Source organism: Sapajus apella, unplaced genomic scaffold (genome assembly GCF_009761245.1).
Source record: "Sapajus apella isolate SASKATOON/1434 unplaced genomic scaffold, GSC_monkey_1.0 scaffold10, whole genome shotgun sequence".
Lineage (NCBI taxonomy): Eukaryota > Metazoa > Chordata > Mammalia > Primates > Cebidae > Sapajus > Sapajus apella.
The window spans coordinates 5238230-5250403 of NW_022436950.1; the positions used below are offsets into that span (position 1 = coordinate 5238230).

General features: G+C 51.9%; 1 protein-coding gene across 2 annotated transcripts in view; it reads right to left on the reverse strand.

The window, feature by feature from the left end:
- SH3BP4 (SH3 domain binding protein 4) overlaps nucleotides 1-12174 on the reverse strand; it is a 101102-nt gene that overhangs the window by 15011 nt on the left and 73917 nt on the right. For both annotated transcript variants that reach the window (XM_032277835.1, XM_032277836.1), the window contains one exon: nucleotides 4326-4573. In XM_032277835.1, coding sequence (XP_032133726.1) covers nucleotides 4326-4443 — 118 coding nt within the window. In that variant the 5' untranslated portion in view covers nucleotides 4444-4573. The remainder of the gene's footprint in view (nucleotides 1-4325; nucleotides 4574-12174) is intronic.

Here is a 12174-nt window from a genome sequence, read left to right on the forward strand (position 1 = left end):
GATCGTTTAAAATCATAACACAAAAATAGACCGCCCACATATCTTGAAAATGAGAAATGATACCTAGTCATAGCTCATACTATCATTGAGCAAGTGTTGACGCATTCTGAAAAATTATAACCCCTTAAAAAGTGAATCAAGTTAATTTATGGCTCCTGCCATTGAACTCTGTAAGTACCAATGTAGACGGCAATGGAAACAGTAAAAATAAACAAGTGGTGTGTTTTGAAAGACAATGGATATGATTAAATATCTAAGTGTTTTTTCTCCCTCTCATACACGAGAAGACATATTCAGAAGATGAAGAACATTCTCCCTGAAGAAAATAAGCATATATACTTCTCCCCAGGACTCCCCTCCCCACATCCCAATCTGCCTCTCTCACAGAGTCTGCTGACATTCTGGCTTCCAGTAATAAACAAAAGAAAGAAAGGAGGCTTCTTTTTCTTTTCCTTTCAAGTTGCCAAAGCAAATGAGCAAAGAAAGGAATACATTTTCATTTGAACTAACTACAGCTTAAACTAACTATAGCTTTTCTAAGGGTAGATTAAGTCCACAGTCATCATGTCATCATATTCTATTCAACTGCCCCCCTCCCCGAAAATCACCTGCCAGTTTCCTTTTCCTTTCAAAGGAAATAATTACACTTCCTTGGTAAAGTGTTAGCAAATCAGGTAGACAGTTTCTGTTCATTTATGTTAACTGGGTTACAGAGATGAGCTTGGCTGGGAGCATCCCTGGCACTTGAAATCCCACCTACCCCACCCCCCACTCCCCTACCCCCGGTGAAATTACAGCAGGCCGTTTGCCTGGGTGTCTCAGAGAACCCGGCTTTGGGATCACTAGATCTGGACTTGAACGGAGCCCTTAGAAGCTGTGATCTCCAGAGCCCAAGACGCCACTCGTGGTGGAGAAAAAGTCTGTTTCCTCCATGGGCTTTGGACAGGACAAAATGCAAAGAGGTAGATAAGGCACTTATCATAATAATGCTTGACTCGACTTGAGGACACACAGGATGTTATGTGAAATAGCGATCTCCCGGCCCCAATGTTATCTTCTTCCATAGTTCTTATCACCAGCCGCTACATCATGTACCTGATGGGGTTCAGAACGTGCCACCCAAACATACAGCACCATGAATTATTTTAAGCTGCAGGAATTTAAGAAACAGCAGGTGCAGGAAGGACTCCCTGCCCGCCTGCTGAGGCCGGTCATAGGCCCTCAAGAGGGAGGGGCCCTCCGTATATGTCGGGGACAGAGCATCCTATCTCCAGGGACACGGAGTCTGCAAAGCCCAGGCCTTGCTGGCCTCCAGCTCATGACACTTGCTCAGCCCTTTTTTAGTCTCATCGCATTTTTCCAGGACTCTCCACACCCCGTCAGACTCCTCGGGTTTAACTACTTGTTTAAGTCTTCATTTCCTTAAGAAGAAATATATACATAATATATCTGTAATATACATAAAACATATATTAAGTTTGCAGGCTTTTCTCTTATTAATGTCTTTTGTTATAGGGGCCCAAGCCAAGAACTCAGAATTTTTCCTTCTTACACACTTTACATACATATATAAAGGAAAATACATGCATATATATGTGTAGTTTTTCTTGTGTGGGGGAGGGGGAGAGCCTCCATCTCCCCTTTAGGGTATCAGCACCATTGGAGGCCGTTTTGTTTGCTGTTGTATCCCTGGGCCTCATACAACGCCTGGCTCGCAGCAGGGGCTCAATGAGTATTTGTGGAATGAATGATTATCACACATGCTTAAATGACACAGGGAAGCCATAATCTATGTTACTGGATCCCGGTGTTGGTCAAAGCAATGTCTGAATTCCCCCTGGCTGCGCCCTTGTGCTCTAATAAAAATCATAAAAGCGACAAATTATTTAATATGAGATGGGAGTGCACTAAAAACCGTGAAAGAAAACGGCTTTGATGGAGAGATGAGAAGAAGTGACGGGGTCAGGCTGAGGCCAGAAGATACATATGCTCTTCTCCCCCACTCCGACTTGCGGGTTGTGATCTCCAGGAATATAAACCATTTTGTCTCCTTGACACATCTACTGGAAATGGCACATAAAGATGAAAACCAAGTGAAAATTAAATAAAGCTTGCTGGCCATCACAATCTTGCTAGAATCCCTCAAAGGTTATGTACTTATCATGCTCCCCCAGAATAATTCCCTCATAGTAGTTTCAAAATTAAGAAGTCAAAGCAATTAAGCATGCTTTGTGCATAGCCTAAAATGTATCGATGAGAATTATCACTCAGTTTTATCCAACTGAAGAATAAGAATGGTTTCATTTAAAATTCCCAGTACTCTCCTTGGAAGAGAAGTGGTCACAGATTTCACTCAAGGGATCAGGGTTACCCAAGGGAAACCACCTCACTCTTCTTTCCAGAACCCCAGGGAGATGGACTGTGGTGCGAACCCCCTTCTGGATGAGGCCCTCCATCAGTCAATTGCCGCCAAGCAGCTGGGGACACTGGAGAAGGGCTTCCATCCCATCAAATGCCAGAGAATCCCTATCAAATGCCATCTTAATGAATTCTGAGGAGTGTTACCCAGATTCACAGCCACCTTGATTTTAATACAAAATTCTCCCTGGGTGTTCTATAGAAGTTCAATGTACCCAATAAAACATTTCCTATCCCTCTGCCTGTGTCCTGATGCAGCAAAACACTCATTGCAGCAGAAGATTCCATGCAGATATTTTGGCTGGAATAAATTCCCGCCTTAAAGTCTGTCTACCACCGGGATGTGTGTGAAGCTGCTGGCTGGCACACTGCCTGCGTGACATGTGGCGCCTCAGAGGCACAGCCTCCAGGATCTCTGGGCGAGGCTGGAGATCCCATGGTCCTGTCTGCCTCAGATTCTCAAAACACCCTCCCCTTCATGCTCGAGGCTGTCTAGTTTGTCTTCCTCCTCCAAATTTGGGATTCTTTTAGGTATAACAGTCAATATTTTTTCCAGAGCACTATCATTATTTTTAAAAATTCATCTCACATTATAAGACTCTGCTCTCCTCACTTTAACACGCTGCCCAAATCACGCAATTTATGCTCACAAGTTCTAGCTTTAACTCTGATGAATTGGGTTATAAAGTACAAAAACAATGTCTGTGAACAGAACCTGAAAAATAAATGCTTCAGTTATTTATAGCAACACCCAGTCACTGTTGCTCTCTTATTAAAATCTCATACTGGCTAGTCTTTTCTTTTAGAACCTTTACAGCAGTGCTCAGGGATGCCAGCATCAATCGGGGCAGGGAGAAGGTGTCTGGGATAAAGCGGAAGGAGCAGCTACTCAGACAGACATAAACACGGTGCATGTAATTTCTAGTAGATCACGGTAGAGGATTACAGCTTTATCTGGGGGATAGCGGTTTAGTTCAAGAAACGTTTACTTAGCATTGACTTTAGGCTGGGACGGAGGATACAAAGGTCAAAGTAAAGTTCCTACTTTTCAGCTGTGCTCCAGGCAAGACAATTTCAACAGCTAAGAGAAAGGCAAGGGATGGTGGTATTGATGATGTCGGTGCTCTCACTGAAGCTGCCAAGCCCCAACAGAGCATGTGAGAGACACTGAACGTGGCCTAGGCGGGGGAAGATGTCCAGGAAGAAAATGACCTGCTGGTATCCACCTTGGCGTCCAAAAGATAGGTTTTCTCATCAACTCAATTTTATGAGGCCACTGGAGAAACCCAGAGACCCAGGGTTACCAAGCCACCTTCTAGACCAGGGGTTGGTAAAGCACAGCCCTGGGGCCAAATGGGGCTGACTGCAAAAACAGTTGTCATGGAGCATGAGTATGGCTGTTGACTCACTGACTTCTGTGGCTGCTTTCACGCGACACGGCAGCAGTGAGTAGTTGTGACAGAGGCTGTGTATGGCCTGCAAAGCTTAGCATGCTTCCTATCAGACCCTTTGGAGAAAAGGTTTGCTGACCCCTGCCCTACACCACCTTTAATCTTCTCTCGTGGTTCTCAATATTTCACCTCCCTGACACACTGTCTGTTCCCTGGGTTTTCGGACCACCACTACACTGTCACCGAATTTTATCAAGAAAAAAAGAAACATACCCTGTATGAAGAAGGGGTTTCACTGATGAGGGGAACATTCAAAACCTCCTTGAAACACACCAAAAAATAAGACAGATGACTATTATTCCAGGGCTAAGTCTACAGCACGATGAAGTTTAAAGAACTAAATTCTAATTATCTGAATGCTAAACCAGCAATCTTTAAAGCAGAAACGTCCTCAGGTCCCAACTTGCAAATCCCAGTGTTCCCCCCGAGCCACAGTCCTGTACCCCAGAAGCTCACCTTTGACATCATTAAAGCTCGTCTCTGAAAAGCCCTCGCTCAGGTCAATCAGGGTCCCCTCAGACTTGCAGCGCGGGAGGCCACTGGAGTTGGCAGCTCGGATCCTCTGAGCCGCCATCTTGACACTCGCTTCCGGGCAGAGCTGCTAAGGCCTCATCTTTCTCCCTCCTGTTACCCCAGCAACGCCGACGCCGCGGTGTCAAGCAAGCACGCTGCACGGCGACGTCCACTTGGCAATATGCTTCTTCCTGAAAGTAGGGGAGGAAAAAAAAGTCCCTTGAGCAAGCGAAACACGGGTCCAATGGTCATTTTACGGGAAATGGGAATCTTCCTTCTTCCAGGCTGTTCCAATGAGGACAGACCCATTTCATATTTCCTGGCCCAACAGGGCAGATCAGTGCCCGCTCCCTGGCCTCTGTGCCCACTTTGTGCTTTTCTCATTGGCACGGAAAACAGTGCTGGGCACACACAGCCCAAGCAGTGTTTTCTGGCCAGCCGTTTGCACCTGCTCTTCCTGAGGGTATAAGGGGGCCTGTGAAATGTGAGCCCATTCATTACAGTCGAAGAGGAGGACACAGCAGGACTGTACAGTCCGCACTGGTAGCCTCAGGGCTCAGAAAAGGAAAAATCGGCCTCTGCTTGTTCAGAGTGGCTGGGCCCAGTGCAGGAGCAGTCATCATGGTGACTCAGCCCCAGGAAGCAGCTACCAGTGAGCACGGCCCAGCAGAGGCCCCGAAGGTGATGCTCCCTACCCATGCGCTCCTGAAATCCCCCTTGCACCTCAAATAAACAATTCTAAATACAACACAGAGTGGCCAGGAGGTATTTTTCTCAATGCAACAGGGCAGAAGAAACGGGGGCATATTTACTGAACCATTGTTACTAGGCAAGAAAGATCTTTCTGTGGAAGAGACCACAAGAATCACCCCTAAGGCCTCTGCTTTTCTTCTGGAAGGGCACACAGACAGGACTGACGCATGTAGGGGGTTCTGGATATGAATGAGGTGACTGGCTTTGAGCAGGGCCTTCTTCACCAGGGAGAGAAGACAGAACAGCGGAGAGCCCATGTCGAAGAGGTGAATTTCACACGCTCTCCAAGAGAAAGTGGCAGACACCGTCATAGCTGGCCACAGTACTTAGAGCTCTGAGCAGGCAAATCTCACGCCTACCATAACCAGGCACATATACGATGGTTTGAGGTCCTTTCTTCCTCAACTGCTCTATCCAGAGACAGCTGGGAAGGCAGCTTCTGACCCAGTGTGCTGCCTTTACCATGCAGAGACGCGGAAGCCGTCACACCACCCTTTGCAGCATTTCCACAGCAGCCAGTTCACAGCCCTGACCATCCCCACTCTTCCCCCAGGCTCCACGTGCAGTGACTATGGCTCGGAGGGCCCCTGTGCAGTGAGCAGAGCCAGGCGTGTGGCCACATGCTGCTCTAGGGATAATCTTGTGTTCAGTATTTAACCCTGCCAAGTCTCAGCCACTGTCACCACTGCATCAGAAGCTGCAGTTCCAGCTCCACGTGACCGGCTCGAGCGAGGCGTCCTTTCCATCTCAGGGCCTCAGAAGGCTGCATTCTGCACTTGAACGCTCTCTGGAGAGAAGGCATGTGTTCCCCCGAAGGCATGCTGAAGCCCTATCCCCTAATGGGATGGCACTGGGCGGTGGGGCAGTAGGGAGTAGCTAGAGTTTGAAGCGGTCATGAAGGTGGGGTCCCCATGATCAGATCAGTGCCTTTACTTGAGACACCGAAGAGCTTCCATTCTCTCCCTCTGCCACGTGAGAACACATGAAGCGAGGAAGAGGGCCCTCACCGGGAACAGAGCCGGCCAGCGCCCTGACTTTGGACTTGCAGCCCCTGGAACTGTGGAAGATGAGCCTCCCTGGTTGGAGCCGCCAGGGCTGTGGTGCTTGAATACAGCAGGCAGCAGGAGAAAAGAGGACAGCGGCCACCTCTCTGGGGAGGGACAGAGCTGCCCTCTGTTTCCCTTAAAAAACACCTACCTGAGCCCAGCACCGCCGTCTCTCCTGCCCAGCACAGTAGGGAGAGGCGGAGTGGATGCTGGCACTCACACGGGCCAGTTATTCACAGGAAGGAACGAAGCAGCTCCCCCTGAATTGGGTGGTCACAGACGTTTCTGTCTTTCCCTATGAAGTTAGGATAGTCAGGTCTGTGAGCGTACTCCCTTTTCCCAGCCCCAGAGAACTATGCATGGAGGACACCACCAGACCCCACCTTGGACCCAGGAGGAGGCCTCCTCCCACCCCACACTCCACCATCCTGCTGGCGTCTGGGACACTGAGGCTCAGCACTGACAAGCCTTGGGGACACAGCACCCTCGTCCCCCACCATAAGCAAAGACCAAGTGGTTCTGTCTGCACAGCCTGTGTGTAGAACTGGAGAAAGGGGTCTTGCCGCCACTCCAGAAATCATCCCACCACAGCCAGGCGGACGGTAGCCCAACAGCCCCCAGATGCAAGGGCCGCGTGTACAAGCCCTAGGCTGCTTGGAGGCCACTGCAGAGACCCCAGCAACAGCCCTCTCCGGAGCAGCCTGGCTTCGATATTCTGAGCAAGGAGTAAAAATCCTTCCCATACAAAAACGCGCGATCATTTACTGAAGAGAGGAAAATGCAGAGAGGAAAAGAAGAGACCATGTGTGGGTGAGGGGAGGAGCTTCAGGACAATCTCAGCCCACAACCAGAGCTTGCCACGTGGTCTTTCACGTGGGACGGTGACAGTTCCTGCCTGAAGGTCTCCGTCTGACTGTACCTGAGGAGGAGGAGAAATCAGGGGGTGTCAGCTGTGAGGGCAACTGGAGCCCATCTGCTCCTCCTGTAAGGGACTGGGGTGCCCCACCCCCACCCAGGCCAGAGCTGCTCTGAGGACTTTGCCGGGTGAGACTCTGAGTCACAGTGGTCGAACAAAGGTTCCCGGTAATCATCAATGTCTCTCCTGCGGAAGGGCAAGGGCTGCCTCAGCCTTTTTGGCCACCTCAGGACTGTGGCATTGCCTGGTTTCCCATTCACACCAGGAGGCGTTATTTCACGGAGAGTAAACAAGAAGTCCATCTGCGCATAAGAGGGAGGCATTTCCAAAAGCTTGCGGGCACATCCTGGCTCTGTACAGCTGTCAGCAAAGGCCGGGGTCAGGCACCTGGAGTTCCACGCAGGCTGCTCAGGGCATCGCCCGGCCTGGTGGGCCCTAGGGCGGCAGCAGGAACGGGATCTGGAGAGCAGGACTGGCCACCTGGTGGGGCCCAGAGAGCTGCCCATGGAAGGTGAGATGCCAGTGAGTCATCAGTGAGGAGGAGGAGGAGGAGGAGGCCCAGAGGCCAGTGGGAGGCCTAAGGACGGGTGCACATGGTGAAGACCTGCACCAGCATTGGGGGCTAGAGGGATGGAGGGGCTGCGGGGGGCCCACAGTGAAGGCAGGAGGCCAGGTAAGTGGGCGGGACGCGGGGGCGGAGGTCAGTCTTGCCCAGGAGACTCCGGGAAGCCACTGCAGCTTTCTGACTGAGGAAGAAAACTCCGGCTGAGAGAGGGGAAAACTGAAAGCAGCAAGGTCATTTTCTTTGAAAACTATGGACATAAGGCGTTCAGCGCCCCGCGGGCAGAGGAAAGAAGTCACAGAACCCTGCACGTGCTTCCGGGAGATGCACCACGTGGTGTCTGGGTTTATTATTGATGGCGGGATATGGCCACTCCCCTGAACCAGTCAGGAGACAAAAAGTTAAAGTGTGTGCAGTTCTAGAAGGAGATCCACAGTCCTATCCCCACAGAGGAAGCCATTCAAGGAAGACGAGGCAACACCTGTGGACTCTGCCACCCTCACCCTTTTCAGCCCGAGAGAAGCCACGCAGGGAACTCCTACCCCAGGGCCCAGAAGCCTCGTGTTCTCACGGGCACCACTGCTCTCACTCACAGGTAACCCTCTCCTCCGTGCAGCAGAGGGGAGACCTTTGTCCTGTGGCCCTCAGTGCTCCGTAAATCCCCGGAATGACAGCTTCTTCCCCGGAGCCAGAGGGAGGCCATCCTGGAATAGAGCTGTACCACCCATCCAGACATTCAGGGCTGCGTAACAGAGGGGCCCACTGTCTGAACCCTTGGGGCCATTTTTACACTACAGAAAAAGGGCAGCCAGCCCTGGTGTGGAGCAAGCATGGAGGGCTCCCCGCTCCCAAAACCCTCCTGAGCAGGTGGAGCCGGAGCGAGGGCTAAAGGGGAAGCTCTGCTCCTCCAGACGCTGCTGCATCCACAGGGGGCTGGCACAGGACAGAGGACGCAGCCAGCACCCCAGGGCTGCCCTCGTTGCTCCTCACTGGGAGGTCAGCTCTGTCCTCCTTCCTACAGCGGTGTCCTCTCCCCTCCCACCCCTCCTCTTCCTCCCAGCTCAGCCTGGCGTGGCCGCCCTCACTGGCCACCGCTGGGTGATGACCTGTCAGTCTCCCCTGGATCACCCACTTTCCCCATGGAGCCCAACAGTATCTCCTAGACTGAACAGACGTGGAGGCTGACAGTCAGGTGCCCACCCCTTACAGCACAGGATACACTCCAAGCTCCACCACGCACCATCCCACTGTGTCCTCAAGGGACAGAAAGAGGGCAGCAGGGACGAGGCTTGGCTATGCTTGTGCAGATTCCATGAAAATGGGCTTGGAGAGATCACTAAAGCAACTTACTTGCCCAAGGCAATGCAGCCAAGACCTGAGCCTGACAAAACACTCTGCTCTCAGCCTTGCTAACTGTTTCTTCCACGCCCAGGGCTCCCAGGCCTTTGCTGGCAGTGGCTGCTGGGCCCCTGAGCTCCTCAAGCCCTTGCCCTCAGCCCTGGTGAGCCCTTGATTCCTTCAAAGCCATGCTGCCGCCCTGCTCCAACACCTCCAGGCAGTGCTCACTGCCTTTAAGAAGTCAGTCCGATCTCCCCTGACCTGGGATACAAAGCCCCCCACTACTCAGCCTCCACCTGTACCTCCACAGTTATGAACCGCGGATCTCAACCCTTAAATCAATCGTCCGCCACAGTCGCTGGAGCTTGCGGTGTCTCCGGCCCGCCTGGCACTGTCCACCTCTGAGCTGTTTCTTCAGCTGCTGCCTGGAGCAGCCAGGACTCACCCAAGCTTCCAGGAAGCTCATCTTCTCTCACCCCCTCTTTCAGTTCCGCTGCTCTCCTGCCCTGCGAGGTCCTACAGTGACTCACCAGTGCACGGCATGCAGAGCCCGTGGCCTGGAGCCTGTGGCCCGGAGCCTCAGATCCGCCTCGCCCAGCCTGAGTACCACGCCCCTGAACGGCTCCTTGCTTTATTAGTACTGTAAAGTGGTGCTGTCACGGGCACGATGCTGTGATTAACTTTATAATGAGCTCGCAAAGGTCCATTACGCCATCCTCCCTAAAATTATGTACATGTATGAAAACGTGCACAATAAAACATTTTTAAAATTCAGAAAACATTAGGAAACATACCTTACCTACCTTCCCAGACACATGCCAGGATAGAGAACGTGTGTTCGTGGGTGTGGCTCTCTCCCCTTGGCTAGGAAAACTGCTAAGGAGTCACCAAATGCAATGCCCAGGCAGCCCGAGCCCCCCTCAAAGCACAGGTGGACATGGCTGTGTTCCCACTCTGTTGACAAGTGGCCCCTGAACCTCAGACTCAGATATGCCCCTGCCCACCAAGCGCTCCCTTCAGTACCTAAGGTGCATCTCGAATGTCCTGGATCCAAAGCCAACTCTGGAGCTTGCCCCAAACCCTGCCCCTGTCCTCTCCCATCTCAGCCATGCACGGCAGCGCCATCCAACCAGCCAAAAAGCCCATATCCCTCCCTGTCCTCCCTGCCGCATCCCTCTCATGCACTCCCGGTGGCTCCACCTGTGGAATGCAACCTCTGGCTGACCTCGCCCTAGCACCTCCACACCACCGCCATCCCTCAGCACAATTACAGTCATCAGCTCCTCTCCAGCAGGCCCGCCTGCGGAGTCTACCCCTCAATTAGCAGCCAGAACGTTTTGAAAAGTCAGTCAGACACCCTCAGGACTCTGTGAAACCCTCTAAAGGCTCCTGGGCTCTTATCAGCAGCGTCCAGTGCCCCAGAAGCCCAACACCATCCGCATCTGTTCCATTTCCTGCTGTTCTCTGCCTCCCCCTGCTTGACTCTTCGGGTCTCCAAGCAGTTCCCCAGATACCAAGCCCCACCCACCACAGGGCCTTTGCACATGCAAAGTACAGAAGGCCCTCAGTATGGAAGGCACCGGCCAGAAACAAGATGCTCTCATCCCCTCACTTCATTCAGGTCGCTGCTCAAATGTCAATGCAACGGGAACAGCCCTCACCCCATCCTCTTTCTCCGCCCTTCTTTATCACCACTAGACATACCGCGCCCTGACTTGTCCCTGGCCCAATTTTTCCATGAGAATCTGAGCTTTCCCAGGATATGGGACCATCTGTCTGTCTTTTTCTGTTCCTGTCATGTTGAGATGGACCTGTGCATGGTCAGCTCTCAAACCCAAATGAATGAATTAGATTTAAACAAACATGGCCGTTTCAGAGGCATCTTGGTAGGTATCTCTGGGATAATCTTTAAGGAGCTAAACGGCTGATGTGATAGGATTGTACTGAGGAGGCTGAACTTGGGAATTCTACTCTATTCCTGAAACCTAAGCCACACGTTCTCAAAACACCAACGGGTTCCCTTGGTGGGCACCTTGCATCTACCTGGACAGCTGTACAAGCTTGGCCACCCTCTGCTCAGCAGGTCCCAGCAGCCACTTCTCCAGGACAGCCTGCAGCTGCAGGGCCCACCCTGGGTAGGGCAGCCACCACTGGGTCTTAAGACTTCTTAGAAGAGCAGGCTCCATCTCCCCTCTTCTCCTCCCAGGCGGGGGTCAGGTCTAGGAAGACAGGAAGGCACATTCAAGCTTATAACTGATACGCTTTTCCTTTTTCTGTGTAAAGGCTGATTCATCTAGAGACAAAAGAGGTCGCTCTTGGCTCCTCCCCAGGAATCAAGACGGCAGCCTCTGAACAGACAACATCACTGCATACAGAAGGCATCATTGACAGACTCTGGTGGCAAACTCAAGAACCTGCACACACCCATTCCGCCACGGCTGCCGTCATGCCACACGCAGACTCCAGATGAAGAATATTCTCGCTGTGGCCTCTGCCAACGATCTGCCCCAAGGAACCATTAGACAAAAAACCAACCCAGGAAAACCAACCTAACGAGAGCACGTCTGGGGTGGAGAAGGCCTTACGGGAGCCTCAGGCTGAGTGCACAGACCGTTCAAGCTCTCCTGTGGCCACGAACCTGAACCGTGAAGAAGGAAAGCAGCCAGCCTGGAGGGGCTGAAGGCACAACGACTGCGATTGCTCCTCCCTCGCCAATTCCCTGAGTGCCTTGTTTAGGATGACTCACTCTCTGTGTTTGAGGATAATTTCTGGGGTATCATGTTGATTTCATCAGATTTCCTCCGGGTTAGGGAAGAAAAAAAAAAAAAAGGCGTGAGTTTCGACCTGCTCTGTAATTTCTGTTACCAGCCTCTGTCGATGGAAACTCATCACATCTGCCCACCTCCCTCCCTGAGCAAGAGCACATTCCAGAGGACCCTAAAACCCACAGATGTTCCTCCCCAGAGGGTTGGTCCTCCTGTTAGTGACGGCCTGACACCCAGCACCCCATGCTTTGGACCCCATTGCTGCAGTGGGAAAGTCTTCGGGGCCTGGGGTGGGTGGGAGGGACACCTGGCTTTCACAGAGTCACTTGCTGGTATCATAAGGAGACCACGGGGTTAACACCCCAGCTCCCTCTCTCACTCCAAAGGCAAAATCACGTAAATCTGCCTCCTA